Source organism: Colossoma macropomum, unplaced genomic scaffold (assembly GCF_904425465.1).
Source record: "Colossoma macropomum unplaced genomic scaffold, Colossoma_macropomum, whole genome shotgun sequence".
Lineage (NCBI taxonomy): Eukaryota > Metazoa > Chordata > Actinopteri > Characiformes > Serrasalmidae > Colossoma > Colossoma macropomum.
Genome location: NW_023494785.1, coordinates 31,866,346 through 31,886,508, shown reverse-complemented (window position 1 = coordinate 31,886,508; position 20,163 = coordinate 31,866,346). Strand labels below are relative to the sequence as shown.

Genomic DNA, 20,163 nt, shown 5'->3' with positions numbered 1-20,163 from the left:
CAAAATGTGGATGCTTTTTATTTCACTTTTCTATCCTACGACTTCTTCTGACTGTGGAGAGAAGTTCCTAAGATTCTTCTTTTCTTGGAATTCTTAGCTCTGCTTTTGAGACTTTGTCTTCTTTGATCTAACATCCATTTTGGCACCCAAACAGGCCTTCACTGTGTGCTGGTCTTTAAAATGCACTACCTCATTAACATGCAGATTTTGGTATACCACTATAGTAAGTGAAGACAGGTGCCCTAATCATCCACAGGTGACTTTGCGAATAGGACTTAATTACTGTGCCACACTTTTTGCTTGGCACTGCTTTACACTCCTGGTCCAAATGCACTGTCAAAAGATCATCGTATGGTCCAGTCACTCACCTGTGTGTCCAGCTAAATCGAGCTTGGGTTCACACTTGGGAAGAGAGCAGTCTGCAAGGAAAGAGAGAAAGAAGGGTGGATGAATACAAAGGAGGCTCAGTCCCCCTTGAGATGAAGGAGTTTTTAAAACGCTTTGATGTGGAGCTCTGAACACGCACAGTGCATTAACAACATGGGACATGTGGCGTAACACAGACTTCCACATGTTGGAAGACTTGTCCTGCTGGTCCACAGTTCAAAGTCACTCTGTGTCCGTGCAGGGGGTACAAGCAGACAAGAGAGGAAGAGTTAAATGACAAAATGAAAAATGTATCCATCACTACATCTGTTGTAAACATGCCTGCTCGCCTAATACAGCAGTGCTGCTCTCTAGAGCTGGTGAATGCGAAGGAGGCCAGATAGCTCTAAACACTAAACTGTAGCAACTCTATCCCTTTGCTGCTATAGCACTGTGAATTTCCCCGACTGATAAAGAATTTTCTTATCTTATCCTATATAGATATCTTACCTCAGTTTGCCTTTTTTGATGAAAAGGGTAAAAATGTCTCTGGTGTTCGTTTTGTGAAGATAGAATCACTGTTTGTATTGTTTTTATTGTATTGCTTGTTCTTATTAGCCTGTAGATCAGTGGCTGCAGGCTAGCAGTTGGGATTGGTTGACACCACAGGGATTCCCAGTTGTCCCAATGATGTATTAGAGTAATACATGCTGGGTATTGCAGTGAAAGAACACTGATAAACAAAAGCATGATATAGAAGTGTGAACTGTATCAAGCCGATCAGGCTGAGAGAGAAAACGCTGCACTACAGAATATTGTTTTACATGTTCAATTATTGTTTTAGGTCAGAATGCTCTTTTAAATTTGATTGCTTTTGGTCACTATAGGTGAAAACATATGGCAAAACTCTATCTGGAACCTAGCCCTACCCCTGCATATGGAAAACCACTTCAGCAGTATAGAAACTCACTGTGGGATTGTGGTCAATTTTATACCAATTGCATATGCACGAGTTTTATACTCCACAAAGGCATCTCTAAGTTCCAGTTTACAACAGATATATTAACTGTCTCACATTGTTAGTCCTCTTTTCGCACAACAATTAATTAAAAATGATTTTAAGGCCTAAAATCTAGGAAGCACAAACCTAAACATAACCTGGGGAAAAAAGAGCACAGAGCTGAGATCCAAGTTCGGCTCAGCTGCCGAGCTGCGGAACGCTTATCTCTACATGTTATTCCGACAAACCCTTGCAGAACAAACAGGGACGTCCAAACAAAGCGAGGTCTAAAGAGAGTTAGTGTGTGTGTATAAATTCTGTTGGACAGCTGTTCCATAGATACCAACACACAGCTTCCAGCTGCAGACAAACCGCTGCTGCCTTTTTTTTATCAGCCCCTGCTTCCATTCATTAAAACACCCTCATATATAAAGGGACTCCTAAACTGTTTTATTTGATGTATGGTCTCCTTTGTTATAGCAAAAGAGACCACCAGCACACCAGCATGTGCAGAGGAACAGATACGCAGTAAATACCTTTTGCTCTCTCTCCTCCACTGGAAACATGTAGTTTCATTCCAGTAAGAGACACAGGGTGACGCTACTGCAGACTGTACAGCGGTGCTCTCAGACTACTGGCTCACAGGCTGGAGACAGCTTCTCTCGCTATACGGCCAGTTACATATCTAACAAATCTTACTGCAGCTAAATATTTACACTTGACGAGTAGATTTGCTTCACCCACCAGACACTGTGGCTGGTTATCCAACATAAGCTATATAAAATCAGCTTAGGCTGATGCTCATGTTGTTAAAAGCAAAACTAGAGCGCTGCATGCAAGAGGAAGCATCCAAATGAAAACCTGACGCAGCAGGAACGCTGTACACTGAGCGGCAATGGTTGTAGTTTAGGTATAACGAACATAGTTATCTATTATTCTAATTTAGATCAATAGTTAGTTAGATCTGCCTTTGTGGATTCATTCATGGCATAGCTGTACATATGGTGAGTCAGAATTAAGAAATGAATGAAATTATCAAACAAATATACTGAGAACGCAGAATTAGCCACTTTGCTAGCTGTCACAATTTTTACATCACCTGATCACAAGTATTTGAGCTAATCGCAGTTAACAAACAGAATGTGAATTGTGAGTGTGAAAATAGCAGAAAAGCCATGTCATGGCTTAGTGACACCAAATCGATGCGCAGTAGCTTTAGCTCTCCTACAGCAATATTAGTATTATAGCTCTTTACAACCTCGTAATTCGGATCCAGTGGTATTCAGGAGAAGAATGTACACAGGACAAAACGTATCGAGTTCTGAACATTTTTATTTAACGCAGGGGGCGATAGACGATTTTTCGAAAACCCTATTCATTCTGGCCATAGAAAAATGGGGCTTAGACCCGGAGTTCTTAATATGCGCATTACGAGGACTACAGTATTACGCACGACTACAGTGGTCTATTTAAGCTTGAGCTGTTCGTCATTGGTTGGGAGTGACTAAATATCGACAGCTAGGAAGTAAGAGAGCTAATCAGCCAATCTGACCACTTTAATAGTTAGCAACAATTAAATCGTAAATCGCAACTATTTATGACAGTTAATTGTCAGCAAAAAATTCAGGTAACACTTCAGTTGGACAGTCCACTTTAGATAATTTGTAGGTACTTAATTTACTTTCAAGTTACATTCAACGAAATATCTACTAAATTGACCATCATTTTCTTTAACTATAAACCCGGCTCTAATCCTAACCCTAAACTTAAACCTTAAAACCCAAAGCCAACCCTCACCCTGGTCCTAACCCTAACCCCAGTCCAAAGCCTAACCCTAATGAGTGTCCCATAAAAATGGGACACTTTTATACCCACATTTTCCAACCAGCCCCCCTTGAAGCAAACCACCGGGCTGGTGGCCTCCAGGTTGAGTCTGAAATCCCTGCTCTAGACTGTGCATACAATATGTGTGTGGTCCATTTGGTATTGTGGTGCAGCAACATTTCCAGCTCTTCCAGAGCCTTGCTGATGCTCTATGATATAATCTTGCTTTAAGAGCCAAAGCAGCTAATCCTAACCCCCCCCCCGTGTTACAGAGGAGAACTGACAATGACTGATAAGGCTCCGATGAATCACAGCACCCAACAACTGACTCTAGAGCAGTCATCTAGAACCTGCACGCCGGCCTGCCCCATCAGACAAGGATCGTCCCTGATCTGGGACTGGCCACTCCAGCGCTAATGGGTCCGACATCAGCCTTGATCGGAAGAGGCTTTTACGGTCGACTGGTCCCTGTTCAGCTGGCACAATACTCTTGTCCATAACCCCAGGCAGCGCCGACAGGCCACAAGAATGAATGATTTACTTCAGCCAATTTCCACCCAAATGGAATTGCTACTGTGAGTTGAGATTTATGCTGACGTATACCTTTATCGCTATTACACATACACCAGCCATCCCTTATCAATAACACCCACACAGACAAAACATCCACAGTACTAGCACAGTAGTGGGAGGTTCTATTTCTGAGGAGGGTTTGGAGTGGAAAAGAAGATACGTGCTGAAATAAACATGGACGCTTTTAGATAGTGCTTGTAAAAATTGCTGAACAGAAGACATTCTTGTGATTTGGTATCTGTTTAATGTCCAGTCTTGAGAGAGAGATCAAGTCAAACGACCGGCTTGGCTATTCACAGCCCAATGTCACACGCACTCCGCCCAGAACTTTCAAAATTGCTCCTCCTTTCTACTTAAACGTGCACATAAATACAGGTCTATGGTTCTGCAGTTCAAAACGTTATTTTTAGGCATCACATATTCAAATGTATGCTTACGAAAAGCCATTTGCCGCCAGTCAAGGACAGTACGCAATTCTCCCACCACTTCTGGCTGCGATTTTAGCCCTTTTTTTCAACTGTGCTTCTCTTGTGGCTGGTAAGCAAAACACACATAACTTGCTGTCTTTTCCTCTACTGTAACTTTAGGCATTCAGGCCAAAAACTATCATTTTATATGTTTTGTAATCCGTAGAACAACAGTAGATCCCTCAGCCACATCGGTTTGACAGAATTCATAGATTTATATGTTTACGTTCTACAATACCAAGCAAATACACCACACAAACATTTGGAATCCCTGTGGTGGCAACCAACCATAACAGCTAGCCTAGCCACTGATCTATGTGCTAATGAATACAGCTAGCATTAGAGTAACTCACCTTGGTCAGCACAAAATGAACACCAGAGACTGGTTTTTACCCTTTCAGCCAAAAGGAACCAATCTGAGGAACAGTATCTAGATAGCCAGGTTGCTATCTTTAGCTTTAAGCTTGTTGTCCTCCACATCTGATCTTCACTTCTGTTATTTAAGTAATCCATTCTCACCATTGTAATGATGATCTGAAGACCACAGTTATATGACTGCAATAAAACAGCTGGCTTCCTAGCAGTAACGACAGCTCAATGGCCCCAAAAATCCACCTCAAAGCAGTTGTACGTTTTCAAAAGTTCCTCCCACCATCACAGGGGGGTCTCCTAGTCTTTAAACTAGAAAACCTCACTCCAGAGACCAATTTCACCACAGTAGGCTGCAAATAAGCATGTTTACAACTGATGTAGCTACAGTTAAATTTCTCACATGGGCCAGGAACGCTCTGCACTGTGATCGTGCAGAAACATTTGATAAAAACATTTGATAAAGCATTGAACACATCTCCGCTCTGATGGTCCACAAGCTGAATTAAAAAAAATTAAATATTGCATGGGGAAATGAGACCTGATTATATCTTGCATTTTAAGTTGTGATAAGCTATATTTTAAAAAGGCAAGTGTAATTTGCTTGGATGACGGTCCAATCACCATGCTCAGATCACGTTTATGCCAAGTTTAAGGGCTTAAGATGCCCCTGTGAAAGAAAACATGCATAACAAGCTTCCCTCAAACATCTGCTTGCCAGGCACACTGTGTGTTCTTTAAGAGATGCATAAAGACCGAAAAGAGGTGGGGGAGAGAGAGAGAGAGAGAGAGAGCTGCCAAAACTTGGGCTTTAGCCAAATGCTCTTCCTCCAATTCTGAGTAAGACGACATAGCGTAGCCACTTCATGGCCCATTATACTATTCCATGTCTAGATTCCACTGAGGCCAACTGGCAATTAGGCTAACATGGAATGCAGGATAGCAGAATCTGACCTCGTCAACGAACTCTGAGGGAAAACGTAAGGTTTCAGAAAACAGCGCTCCACCCTGTTCTTCCTCCACTGATCCAATGGGTTGTTTGTGAGCACTACAGGATTCCCCACCTTGCTGTAAATCAGTCCGCAACACCCAAAGCTACTGCTGTCATGCAGGGAAGCAGTGCCTCCCTCAAAGGTTAGTTACATTACGTAACGCTGAACTTTCTGCTTCAAGAGGCAGCGTGGCTAAACTCGACAACACCGCTAGGCCAAAGCATTCTAGCTTGCATTTCAGAGTTAACAAACTGGAAATAGGGCAGCATGCTTCATCATGGACTTGTGTCCTAACAGTGACTGCACTTATAGAGACAAGCTGCTGTTTCACTGAGTGCCATGGCAGTTTCCAATAGCAGTAAACCTGCCCTCTAGCCTCATTTATGACAACATTGAACCAACTGCTCTAAGAGCTTGATTACTCCACTGGAGTAAAACTGAGATCCATCAAAAATGATACATCAAAAACTTCACTATTGCCATTAAGCACAGTGCTGCACAAAAGTCAAAGATCACTCTTCATTTATTTCATTTCCAGTCAAAATGGCAACTGGGAACAGGTTCAGTCTTACTGGCTGTATTTTCTGCTTCTCATTAAATGAGAATCTTGATGTTGATGTCTGGACTCTGGTTGGTCAGTCCATTGTTCTGAGGACTCCAGCAGCTTCTTTACTTCATTTTTCAGTAACAGCTTCTTGAAAGTGTTGAGTTCTCTTCTCACAGTGGAAGGATAGACAGAAACACCTGTGAATTTTTTCAGATCTGGCGCAAGAGTGGAGCTTGATTTCCTCCACTCTCAAAAATGAAGTCTAATCTCCTCAGATATCTCTTGAAAAATGAATAACTTGTACTTTATGGCCATTTTGAATGGAAATGAAATAAATAAAAGGTCGTCTTTGACTTTTGCAGTATTATGAATATATAAATTATTATGAATATGTGTGTGTGTTTGTGTGTGTGTGTGAGCAGTGCATCATGTGAAAGGAAATTTTTTTTGTTTGCGTCGACTGAAAACTTATGAGTCAAGACAGACGGTCTGACATTGCAGTGCTGAATACTGAACAGGCCATTCACGTGGAAAAAACAGTCAGTGAATTTGATGTCGTGCCCAGGTTGGGGCCATAGGACATTCTTTATACTTTGATCAATATAGGTTATTTGCTAAAAATAGGCTTTATACTTTACTATAAAGCTATAAAGTACCTATCCCTAGTTCTTTAGCAGCAAAGAATGATCTCAGAGCGGATATCCCATGATGAACATATAATGGTCTAGAATACTCTATATTTTTACATATATAAGTCTTACAGAATTTCTGAAATTAGGCAATGTGGGGAAACATCCAAACCACAATCGTCTGTGCTGTTTGAGCTAACCTCTAATCAGACATAATAAAAGTAGCAAATGATTTCAACTACAAAAGATTCCTGTGAGTTAAAAACTCCACACTGGATTACAGGAAATGGTAAAGCTCAATTAGTTTTCCTCTGGCAAATGACAAAATGATTGTACCTTGGGAAACCCCAAAGTCACTTTGACATAGCCAGGTTCTACGTCTCAAAGAAACCTGATAGCCAATACAACAGAAGCAGGAACAAACAGCTTCTTGGGGCCTAAGCATAATAACTTCGGTCTTTTCCCAACTGTAGGCCATAAAAGCCATTCACACTTCATCTTTATCCTTGATCTAGAAAACAGATCGTTCACGCAGAGTGATCACCACAAGTTTGGAAGAAACGTTGTAATGGCCTCCAGGCTTCTTTCACAGAGATTCCTGTGGGCTTCTCTAACAGTTGAGATGGAGTCCACAGAGTCACCACAGTGGAGTATAAATATTCAGTAGCCACAGCGTTGCTTTGTATTGCATTACACTTCAAAAGAACCGAGGACAATAACGATGCGACGCTGCTGCAGAAATTCTCAGGACGAGCCACATCACAGAAAAACAGGCAAGATGCTTTCTGCATTCTTCTCAGAGACTGAGGGTTTGAAAGGAGCTTGAGATGCCTTTTGGTCATCAGCTGCCATTTCGTCAAGTGGCTGGAGTATGTCACGACAAACTCACTCATCGCACAAGTGTAAACAGTATGTGGGGACTCCCACACTAAATTAGCCACCAACACTGACAGAACAGCCACTGATACTGTATAACATGGTGCAGTTTCAGTAGTACCAGCGGCCAAGGGCTTTCCAATGTGTAAATTCCCTGTGGAATTAAGTGGTTGTGTGTGCAGCAAGCGTAATGGAAAAGGCAGTTAATCCCACCTCATCACAGGAATTGCAACAAGAAAGTGTATTTGAAACACTTTCCTCCCACAAAATGGGAGGGCTGATTACACTGCAGTGGCCCAGTAGTCGTGGTGATATTATTGCCTGGAAGTCAAGGCTAAGTCTGATATCTTCTTGTATCATTTGACCTTCATCAATAACCTTTAAATGTTAGGAGGGAAAGCGGTCATGTCAAATCGAAGCTCCTTCTAATTACAGAAATGAAAACTCACAAGCAGTGAAAAAAGTGAGAACAAAAGGTGCACTCTGGGACTAAAATACAGGGCTAACTGCTGTGGAAATGTTTCGTTCATTGCAAATACAATGTTACTGTTTTTTGGTGAAGACTTAGACATCTCCATTTGAGACCCTGTATTTAACATAAATAGGGGCCATTGTAAACTTTCATTTGTGATCTTTCGTGTAAAAGGCCTATATGGACACATAGTGCTTGGACCCCAGTGATTGCAACTTGCAATGGAATTTGTACACAGCTGTTTAGCTCTCACAGCACTTTAATCCAAAGAAATCAACACGCTCTACATATATTTCAGATGCAAACAAAATGAAAGCTAGCTTAGTTGCTGACAATACTAATTTACAGACATTAACCATTTTTCAGCCACTGTTCAAAAGCTAGAGAAGAAAGAAATCTAAACAATTCTGTGAATAAGAAACCAACTTCACTAGTCACAAAACATGGCTCTTTTTTAAAATGAGAATTACAGTACTAATCTATTAATGTTAAGTTTTGGATGGAAACAAAAGGGTTCAGTTCTAGAAACACTGAGCGGAAAACTGGCCAATCAGGAATAGTTTTTCTCCATAGTATCTAGGAAAATATAGCTAGCTAAAGATCTCCTATTGACTTCAAGAGCTGAAGAGTTAGATTAACAATCACTCTAGGCCCTCTGGAAGTCCTAGATACGTCACTGACTGTGAATACGAGCAGCAGCTTAATCAATGGGTTGTTAGAATTGGGAAACAGCAGCAGCAGCAGCAGCTCTGTAGCAGACCTCTCTACTGAAAGTCACTGTGAAATGGCTACAAAAGGAAAATACATGCCAATATGTCCGTTGCAAGCTTTAAGTAAAACACAGAATGTCTTTTAGAAGTTTCAATTGTCTGTATTTATCTAGAATGAACAAAAACATTCACATAAATCACTGTTAGCTTAGTGCTAATAAACTACTAGAACCCTATAAGGACACCAAGTACTGACATTTATGTCTCAAATTGAAGGCCGAGCTCTAATAGTCACAGTTCGCCACTGTGTTTTGGTGACATGATCTTAGTTCTTATTGGCCTATAAAAATGAAACACTATATTTGTAGATTGTCTGAAAATTGATCGTGAGCAGCTGTGCTGTGATTGGAGGAGAGGAGGGATTCTCTCTCAGAATAATCTGCTGACAGTAGACCCTCTCCCCTTTCCCAAATAAAAATCCTCATCACATCTTCACAGTGGCATATTCAGCATTCCCAACAGTGAATTTCACCAAAAGGCAATGAGTTTGTATGTTGGTAATAAACAATAATAGTGAAGGTCTGACTCAAAATACAACAGCTGGATAACGTAGCAAAGCACCCTTCAGGCAATTAGGCATTTTCAATGTCTGTGCCAGGAACCAATCAGCTGCCAGATTCACACTGGAATTGCAGCACATCCAGATGCCACTGCAGAGCTCAAGCTGCATGGAAATGGTACTAAACAAGACCAGGGATCATCCACAATATCTCGTCCTTCACATTCCTTGTCCAAAAGCCATTTGCTGCATAAATGAATCAACCAATATGTAAGCAACCATAAATTAAAATAATGGTTTAGCAGAAATTTTCCCCTTCCTCGAAATGCTAGCCCACCAAGACATGTTTGGTGTGCAAAAAAGGCTAAGGTCCGAAACGTACCTCACGCAAGGATGCGAACCCAGAGGCTTTGATCTACACAGACGGGGTTTTGTCACGTCGTTGTGTTCAAAAATGTCACAACACATTTCATAACGCAACGCAAGCATGATCTGCATTCTGAGCGTTACAGCAAGGGCCGCTGTAACGACAGCCAAGCCCGTCTAAGAGATCTTGTACCGCCAGCGTGCTTTCTCAACTGCCACAGCAGACAAGCAAAGTCTCCTGCAAAGATAGGCTTACATGGACATAAAAAAGATACATTATCACCTTTCCATTCCAGAGGAGGAGGTAAAGCAGCTCACTCTACTCTACTCCGGTGAGGCTGTTGAAATAACAGTAGTTGTCTGCAATGTGTTAGCCGAGTACTGTCATCTGCATTCACGTACTTGCACTGAGTATGTGAGTATAACGTTGCTAGCAAACACCTGAAGTCACCCAAATCTTTTTCATAAATGACTCCCCAAAACTCTCGATCTGCTGAAACTGCGTTTCGGTCTTTATTAATGTCACACAGACTTAATGATGTGGTTTAGGACACAGTGTGACTTGCTGTGAACTAAAGTACTTTGCAAAAGTCAGAGACTGCACTTCATTTACTTAATTTCTAATCAAGACGGCTATTAAGTACAAGTCTTTATTTTTCATGAAATATTTCTGAGGAGATCAGATGTAAGATAATCTGCTTGCATAAGGAATGGCAAAGCAAACAGAAGAGAAAAACAAGGAGTTTCCAAAACATGATCAGAAGATACAGAGAAACGAGACTCCTAACAACCATGCAAGACCAAAACTGTACCCATCAGATAAACAGCACTTACAGCTTTTAACTTTGAGAGAGAGGAGAAAATCAAGCTCCACTCTTGATTCAGATCTGAAATAATCCACAGGTGTTTCTGTCCATCCTGTTTCTGTCCAACTCAACACTATGAGTCTGAAAGGATGTGTAGCTGTTAAGAAGCTGTTACTGAGAAAAGCAAATTCTGCAGATCAAAAAAATAACCAGCTGGTGTTCTCAGAACAATTAACTGACCACCTCAGAGTCCAGGCCTCAACATCACTGAATGTTTGGGATTATCTGGATCAGGAGAAGCAGAAAAAACCTCTAAGACTGAACATTGGAAGTGTGGAAAAATATCCCTGCAGATTTCTTTGAAAAACTGAAAGCAAGACTTCCGAAAAGAACAAAAGCTGTAATGATGGCAACTGTGGAATTGATATTATATTTAGTTGTTGAGGCATCTGTGTAATTTTGTGACAAGTATCTGTTTTCTGCCTTTTTTCCTAATGCAGGAAAAATGAATCACTTCACAGTAATTTTAGCTGTAAATTAAATAAACAAAGAACGGTTTCTGACTTTTGCACAGCACTGTGTTAAAATTAAGCTGAATGCTGTGAGCTGCCACTTTAGACAACAGGTGTTGATGATGAATTCGGACTCCCCTCTGTGTGAGTAAACGTCACGCTCGCATATGGACGCTATGGATTATGTGCGCAATCTCTGTTGTTTCTATTTATAGATAAGTGTTAATCTTGCATTTTTGGACTGAAGATGTGTTTATAAATAGATGTGTTTATAAATAAAACAACAGAAATCATGAACGAATCATCCAAACGCTTGTGTGACCTGTGCCCACGAAAGGGAGTCGTATTCCGAAGTGGGACGAGCCATTTCTTTAACTCAGGCGTTACCATGTACATTTAGCAGTGCCAACTGATGCTTCTTGTGTTGTGGAAAACAGAAACAGTCTTCTTACCAAACTAGTCAGTGAGAGGGGATAAACTGGATCGCTGATCCTCCTAAGGCCAGAGGATGTGGACGACACACATAAAGTCTGTGGCCTGCTTTTCCCTGATATGCAGGGCAAACCAATTCTCCTAATCTCCAAAGACAAAGTTGCTGTCTGCTGCTCCAAAAGCAGACGCTCTGCATCAGGAGTCTCAAACTCCAGTCCTGAAGGTCCACAGACATTCTCTCTTTTTTAGTACACCTGATTCTTCTCATAAATTTGCTGCCCAGCAGGGGAGAAATCTATACTTCTCACCAGTTACACCATATCAACATCTCCTCAGAGGGACAATCTTAGTAACCATAACAGAACTCGATTGCTTTGTGTGCCATGGTCACCTCTTCTGCTCTCTTCTTCAAAGGCCAGTTTTGGCAACACTGGCCAGGGGTGCCAAGCTGTTCTAGAACTGAACAAAGGCACATTAGGTGGGCTGCTAAATCCAAAGAGGTCCCACTCAGTGAGTAAGGCTCAGTGGCTTAGTAGGGCAAAAAGGAGACGTCCAAACCTCCGGAAACACAAAATGCGTTTAGAGCAGCTATAGGGATGAACAGGGCCTGAGTGCCAAGGCCAGAGTGTTTAACAAGCCCAGAGCAATTAGAGGCCAGCTGGAGAAATCGAGATACCAATGGCCTCCTTTCTGAATCATAGTTCTGGGTTGATTACATTGAGATTTAAGGCTAATCATTTCTCTGGCCAACACATTTGGTCAGTGTCCTTTTCTTCACCTAGATTGCTTCACCCAAGTAGGCTTTGCTTATTTGATATCACTGATGATGAGTGGAGCTCAATACCATAATCAATGCTTTTCCCCCAAACACAACTATGGCATAACTACTGGAAATGGGGGTCCCTGAAATTATCACTAAATTATCACAGATGGGTTAAAATAAATGAGTTAATATTCTGATTTGTGTCATAACATGATTTCCTGTACTTTTAGAGCTGTATGCAACGCTTCATGCAATATTGATCCTACAACTCAGTATAGGTGTAAGGATTCGTCAAAAATCAGACGCTCGCGGATTAAAAGGACAAAAGGTGTTTTGATAGGGTTAGGCAGATGCAAGGTCGGAAGGCAGGCGTGGGTCAAATCCAAAAGACAAACCATAAACAAGGCAGTGATCATGTCACTGAGCAGACAAAGTCCAAAAAGGGGCAAGGCAAAAACGAAGTCAAAAAACAGGCAAAGGTCCAAAAACACTGATCAGCAAAGACAGGCAACAGTACAAAAGGGCAAAGGCAAAAGGCAAAGTCAAAGAACGAAATAATGGTCAAACAACGTACAGCAAATAACACTTGGGAAAAACGCTCAGTATGTTCGTGGAGAAGCAATACCTCGCAAAGAACTAAACTAAAGCCCGGGCTTAAAAGCTAATCTGACCAAGTCATATGATTCAAAACACAGGTGCAAATATTTAGTACTCAGGTGAGCGCGACCTCTGATAGGAGCGCGTGATCTCCTCAGAGGTCATGTGATTCCCCATAGTATTGTGGGTAATGCAGTCTGTTGAGTTTTCCGAGTTGGAGGGAAGTTGCGTAGTCACGTGATCCTCCTGAGGGTTCTGGGAACTGAAGTCCACGGGGTCAATGTGTGACAATAGGATCTCAGAGGCATACAACCACTTTAAGATTCTCCTCTGTCAAGAAGCTTAGCTTTCAGTTCATTCACTATGAGTTATACGGACACTGCTTGAGAATACAACAGAATTTAATTCACATACATTAATGGCAAACAGGAGCTCAGGGTGTTTACTCATAGTCCAGAGCAAAGCCTTTTACTGAAAAGAGCAGATTCCTTCAGCTTTTGTATTATTTTATAGAATGGAGTTGTGCAATATTAACTAACATACAATACTGTATACAGATATCACCCTTCATCTGTTTAAGTTCCAGTAGAAGCTGCCATTAAGTACAAGTATGAGTTTGTAAAATGGAGCTCAAAAAGACAGAGAAAATGGGACTCCTACCAACCATGACCCAGACCACCAGAACTGTCACCATCACATGAACAGCACTTAAGCTTTCACCCTCGAGAAAATCAAGCTCCACTCTTGCTCCAGATCTGAAAATATCAACAGATGCTATGTGTCTAAAAGGATGTGTAGCTGTCAAAACAACACTACTGAGAAAAGGACAGAAAATTTTAAATAATAATTGAAAATAACACAAAGAAGCTGCTGGTGTCAGAACACTGGACTGACCACCAGACCTCAACATCACTGAATGTGTTTGGGATTACTTGGATTGTGAGAAGCAGAAAATCAACTTCAAACAACTTCTAAGACTGAACTTTGGAGGTGTGGAAAAATATCCCTGTAGATTTGTTGGAAAAAGTGCTCTGAAAAGAAAGGAAGTTGTAATAAAGGCAAAGAGGGGGCGCACTAAACACTGAAAAATATACACTTGGGGGGGGCTTCTGTGCGATTTTCTTTTATATACATTACATATATGTTATACATTTGTAATTACATAATATATATAATATATATTGTGCCATGCTCTCTCTTGCTCTCTCTCTCTCTCTCTCTCTATATATATATATATATATATATATATATACACATTTTCTCTGCTTTTTTCTCTGAAGAATATGTTTGTAATGGTCATTTTGACTGGATATTAAAAACAAATGGTGGTCTCTGACTTTCGCACCTTACTGTACATAACTAAAAATGATCCTTTTGATTTCTAAATATCACTATATGCAATTCCATTCAATATTAAAAGCTTCAAGACTCCAGAACTGAACTGCATCAGCTTCCATTGAATACAACAAGACAAGAGTAATTCATGCTTCCCCTATGAAACAAATTAACAGCATATCAGAACAATAAAAGCTTGGTAAAATCCTGAATCCCAAGTATATACAAAAGCATGAAGGCCAGTCCAAACGCTTGATGTCTGTATTGCAAAATAGTATAATGTCACATCATGAGGGTTTTCACTATGTTTTCCATACACATGCACAAACTGCAAGACCCAACTGCTGTCAAACACGGGTGTGGGCACAGGGCCTGCTAGCACATCCCCTCCTCAAATGCACCTGGCATCGAGGAGACAGCTGACAGATAGCAAAGAAACAGCTGACTCTAGAACAGCCGCCAGAGGTGGTCCGGGAAACAGGGAATCTCAGCACTGCTTTAAAAAGAGCAGGTTCAAACTGCACACAAACAACTGACTGACAATATCCTGCGTCAAGATCAGCCTTAGTATTTTCCTGCATATCGACTCAAATTCAGAACCCTGTTCATCTCAAGTGGTGGTTCATGATATCTTGATGATGTCATTCCACCATGAGAGACTAGATCAGCCAACGTCACACTCAAAAACAGTCACGCATGATGGGTGGACCCAGGCTGGGAGAGAGGAAATACGGCTATATCGTGCACCTACGCACAAACCACTGGTAATCGTGTTGTTGGGGGTGCAGGATGGAGCAGCTACACTCTTAAAACGTTTGTACTACCTTTAGGAAAGGAAACAGTTCTATATAGAGCCATGAACACTCAAAGAACCCTTTGTATGATTAAAGGGTTCTTTGCACCATGAAAGGGTTCTTCAGATTGATGGAGAATGTCCTGTAGATGGTTCTATAGCTATATAATCTTTTTGAAAATGGTTCTATACAGCACCAAAAACGGTTCTTCTACTGTTACGATGTCAAGCTTGTAACAACAGAGAACCCTTTATAGTGCTATATAGCACCCTTTTCAAAAAGTGTGTACCATCCTTCAGCTTCATCAGGCGCAGAATAGAGCACTACCAACCTTAAAGGGGCACTCCAACCAAAACAAAAAACGTAACCATAGTTTTTAGTATTAACATGACAACTCACCTCCTACAGCGGTGCCAGAACAGACTACAGAGTGAGATTTTTCAGTTTAAAGACTAGGAAACCCCCCTTCTGATGATGTATCCTGAAGGTGGGAGGAACTTTTTGAAAACTAAAACTACAACTGCCTTGGGGTCCATACAGATCATATCTGTATTCATTAGCGTCTACATCAGGGGCTATGCTAGACACTGGTTGTATGACAGTAGTTAAATGCATGCTGGGTATTGTAGTGAGTGAACACTGATGGATGTAAACACAAAAAGGACACAAACCATGAGGCTGAGGGGACGCAATGCTGCGCTCCAGAATACTGCGTAACATGGCAAATAGCCTATCAAATGCTAGTTTTAGCCTGGCATGAGCCTTAATCTTCGGCTGAGGTAGAATAGTGTACACAGCTACCTACCTCCAGCTTCATCAGCTTCATGTGGGGCAGCTACCCGCCTTCAGCCTCACGTTTAGATTACAATAGAGCTCTCTGACTCCTTCATCCCTCTATCACTCTGGTTTAGGTGTGATGTGAGGAGCTACAGTGGGCACTGTGGATGTGAGCCAGTGCTGCAGGGTGCATGGTTCACCTCTTCCAATGCAAAACACATTAAGCAGCTGCTACAGGGCTGCCATGCTGCATCATTGGGGCCCAATCGTGCAATCACATCTGCAGACCCGCAGCCGTTTGCTCCACACCCCCCACCTCCACCTCCACCTCCACCCACCCGCGGGGCTTTGTTCTCACAAGCTCCAAAAAATGATGAGGCAGAGGGGCAAAAACACGAACTCGTGCACCTTTTCTGCCCCCCCCCACCACCGCCCCCTCCGCTGAACTGGACTTACCGGATTTGAAGAACGCCGCTATGTCTGCTCCGTCCTTAGACGAGTCGTCTGCTTCTCCCGAGCTCATGGCTTCACCTGGTCGCCACGGGTTCTATACAGGTCCAGCGCTGGTACTCCGGCGTAGAGAGGCAGAGCAGGGAGAGGAGAGAGTCCTGGTTCTTTTCATCGAAGAGCGACCCGTAGGTGCGTGCCTTTACTCGGGGAGCGGAGACCCTCCATCTTGGCTCGCTGCTGAAGATTCGGGCTCCGGCAGGGGGCGCCGCGGAGCTCGGCTGAACACGGCGGGGAGGGAAAGGGGGGCCGGCGGTGTTTCTCCACCAGTACACAGGCTCCGGCGCTGGTTTAACGGTTTTAACAGCAGTCAGAATTTGATATCATGTTCTCTCTACATATTTATCTATAGTACTTAAAAGGGGATTCCGTCATTTTTTCTCAAAATGGCTGCTCAGTTTCACCGCTGCGATGTAAACAGTCACTCAAAAGCGGTTTGATGTGAAATGGTTCACTGCAGGGAACAGAACTCGGTTCCTTTCCATAGAAAACCAACATATGAGCATGTATGTTTTAGATTTGAGGTCTCGAATACATTATTTCATTTCAAAATGTATTCCAAACACTAAAATACACTCCGCAAAAAATTTTTATACATTTTTCAATGTATTTACATTTGTTGCTGTTCCATGTGGGTTTACAGTGGTGGTGTTACGAACCTCTGCTTTCTTATAACGTTGCTACAACGTTGTCAAAGGTGGTGCTGTGTATGTTGTCTACACAAGGTTGTCACAACCTCATTACTCAGTAAGGTTGCCGTGCGGTGTTATGACCTGTTAGCGACATAGCAAAATTCCCATAATAGATAATAGATTCTATTACATAATAGAACCTATGAGGATTCTAGAAGGTTGTGACAGAGTTCTGACAACGTTGCCACTACGTTGTCACAATGTTGTCCGATAACATTGCCACAACTTTCTGAGGAATTACATTTCAACGTTGTGGGCAACAAAACAAGAGGTTGTCACAACGGTGTCACAATGTAACTGTGTTTGCAGGGATATAACCATCTTATTTACTATCCAAATGTGAGCCTAAATGTGTCTAAATTGTACATGATAACAGTGATAAAACTTTTCTTTGGGTACCATTTTGCCTCATAACCCCCTGCTTACAGCCCTAGATAGATTAAAAAATATGTTTTAGGCCAAAACCTTATCGTTGGTGTCTCAGGCATCAGGCAGCGGTTTCGAAGCCATTTCATGTAATGAATTTCTGTGAGGAACTTTTAGAGACATTAAACTCCTCAGACGTCTGGTTCCTATCACCACCACTATGAACAATTCTGACTCGGTAAGCTTCTCTAGGACGGAGCATTTCACTCCAAACCCAATCTTTGGCTTACATGACAACCAAGAAATTTAGAAAAATCAGTGGAATGACAACAAATTAATTATCAAAAAATGGATAGACAGACGGACAGGCAGATAACGGATAGATGAATAGATGTCCATAAAGCACCGCCCCCTGCAATAGGATTGGGTAGTGTTGCCCCTCCTCCTGCGTTTGGCGCCAATCATGCAACAGGAGGGCGGAGTTTGGCAGAAGACGGGTGGAAAAATAAGGCGCAATGGAAGGTTTTGAAAGGGGGGTCTCCTGGAATCCCCCATCAACACGCCCCTATACATAGATGAGGTCACTTTTCAGGATTAAGTCGTTGTATACTATGAATTACCCCAATAAAAACGTATCTTTTATTTACCATCTGTATTGTTTTTATTGCAACTAGACGCACACTCTAATTTGCATCATTGAACATCGATGAAGCATAAAAATACGGAAGGGGTAGGCGAGGGTATGCTACCGTAAAAACACAAAACAAAAACTATGTGACATTAAAATAAAAATCCTAATAAAAATAAGACAAACTCTACATTTTACGGGGCGATCTGGTGGCTTTAAGGAGCCGCTGTAGCGTCACGTTAAGGCCTGTGGCGATGTGTGTGAACAGAGATGCTGCTGAATTGGGCTGTCCAACAGCGCCCCCTTGTGGCTGTTTCTCAGAATTACTCCACATTGCACACCACACTGCGTCTAACTCAGAAGTGACCAAAACTTTTCCTGGAGGTCCTGAACAGCTTACACAGGTGATTCTAACTCTCAAACAAACCTGATTCACCTCACTAGTTGATTAACCGGTTTATTCGGTGCGACAGAGCAGGAGAGTCTCTGAGCTGAGCAGGTCTGCAGCTCTGCCGGTGAGTAATCACACCACAGCTCCTCACTTTGAGAAAGTCTGTGATTCCTCAGTGGTGTTTCATCGAGCGCAGCCTCCTGTGGGCTGATCTCACCGATGAAGAGGAGTCTGAACTGCAGCTTTATCCAGTGAAAGGAGTTTGTCTGAAGGTCTCTGATTGGTCACTCCGCCCTCCGGATTCTCGCTGCGTCCGCGTCTCCATGGTAACAGGTAACAACAACTCGGGCTCTACTGCAGAGCGAACGCGGCGCGGAGCTGCACGTGCACAACGTGTTCTAAATAGACAAACACGAACAACGTTCTTTAATACAGATTCGAATATGTATCTAAGTGCGTGACTGCTGAGGCGAAGTTTAATACAGACTCAGATATGGATCAAAGCGCCGAACTACTGAAGGCCCCGCCAGGCGGAGAGCGAGAGCGAGCGGCGCAGTGGAACCGGAACGCGCGGAGGAGGCAGGCGGCGCCTTCCGGAGAGAAGAGCATCAGAGAGATACAGGTGGGTGGAGCCAATGATCAGGGAGATACAGGTGAGTGGAGCCAATGATCAGGGAGATACAGGTGAGTGGAGCCAATGATCAGGGAGATACAGGTGAGTGGAGCTGATGATCATGGAGATTAAAGGTGGGTAGAGCTAGTGATCATGGAGCTACAGGTGAGCGGAGCTAGTGATCATGTGAATACAGATGGGTGGGGCCTGTGATCGGGGTGGTATAGGTAGGCATAGCTAGTGATGAAGGAAATAAAGGTGGGTGTAGCCAATGATCAGGGAGATTTGGGTAGGTGGAGCTAGAGATCAGAGATTCAGGCAGGTGGAGCCAGTGATCAGGGAGGCACAGGTGGGTGGAGCCAATGGTCAATTAGCAATATGTGGGTGGATCCTGTGATTGGGGTGGTACGGGAGGGTGGAGCTAGTGATCAGGGAGATACAGGTGGGTGGAGCAAGTGACCATGGAGTTTATAGGTGCATGGAGCTAGTGATCAATGAGTAGGTGGGTGGAGGCTGTGATTGGGGCAGTACTGATAGTTGGAGCTAGTGATCAGGGAGATACAGGTGGGTGGAGGCTGTGATCAGTGGGTATAGGTGGGGCTTGTAATCAGGGTAGTACAGGTGGGTGGAGGCTGTAGTCACAGTCACCACAGAGCTGTGGCCTGGAAAGAACCCAGTGCGTGTTTTACACTATGAATCCAAAAGGATCCACACATCTGTTCTAATTAGTAAATTCAGTTGCTTTAAGGTGCATCTATTACACATATAATAATCTCCATTACCAAAACATTACCAATCAAATAGGATGCTCTGGAGCAGCTGCACATCAGTCTAAGGTCACCATGCCCAATGTCAAGTGTCAGCTGGAGGGGAATAAGCCCCCCAGCATTGGGGTGTGGAGCAGTGGAACTGCGTTCTCTAGAGTGATGGAGCTCCATCCACTATCTTTGGGATGAGTTGGTGTGAAGTTTGTGATTCAGAATTCAGAATCATCCATCATCAGTATTTGACCTCATGAATGCTCTCATAGCTGATTGCAATCAGAGCCTCACAACAATATTCCAATATCTTGTGTAAAGCCCTCCTAGAAGAGTAGAGGCTGTTACTACATCAAAGAGGGACTAACTCCCTATTAATACCCTTGTCTTCAGAAGAAATGAGAGAGGAGCAAATGTCTAGAAACATTCAGACTTAGTTTAT

The 20,163-nt window shown here is 42.6% G+C and overlaps 1 protein-coding gene across 1 annotated transcript in view; it reads right to left on the bottom strand.

The window, feature by feature from the left end:
• The window catches only part of triob (trio Rho guanine nucleotide exchange factor b), a 183,585-nt gene extending 167,137 nt beyond the window's left edge, over positions 1-16,448 (bottom strand). The window contains exons 1-2 of the mRNA XM_036590656.1: positions 16,223-16,448; positions 369-419 (exon numbers count right to left, since the gene is read on the bottom strand). Coding sequence (XP_036446549.1) covers positions 369-419; positions 16,223-16,289 — 118 coding nt within the window. The 5' untranslated portion in view covers positions 16,290-16,448. The remainder of the gene's footprint in view (positions 1-368; positions 420-16,222) is intronic.
• Positions 16,449-20,163: the final 3,715 nt, after the last annotated feature.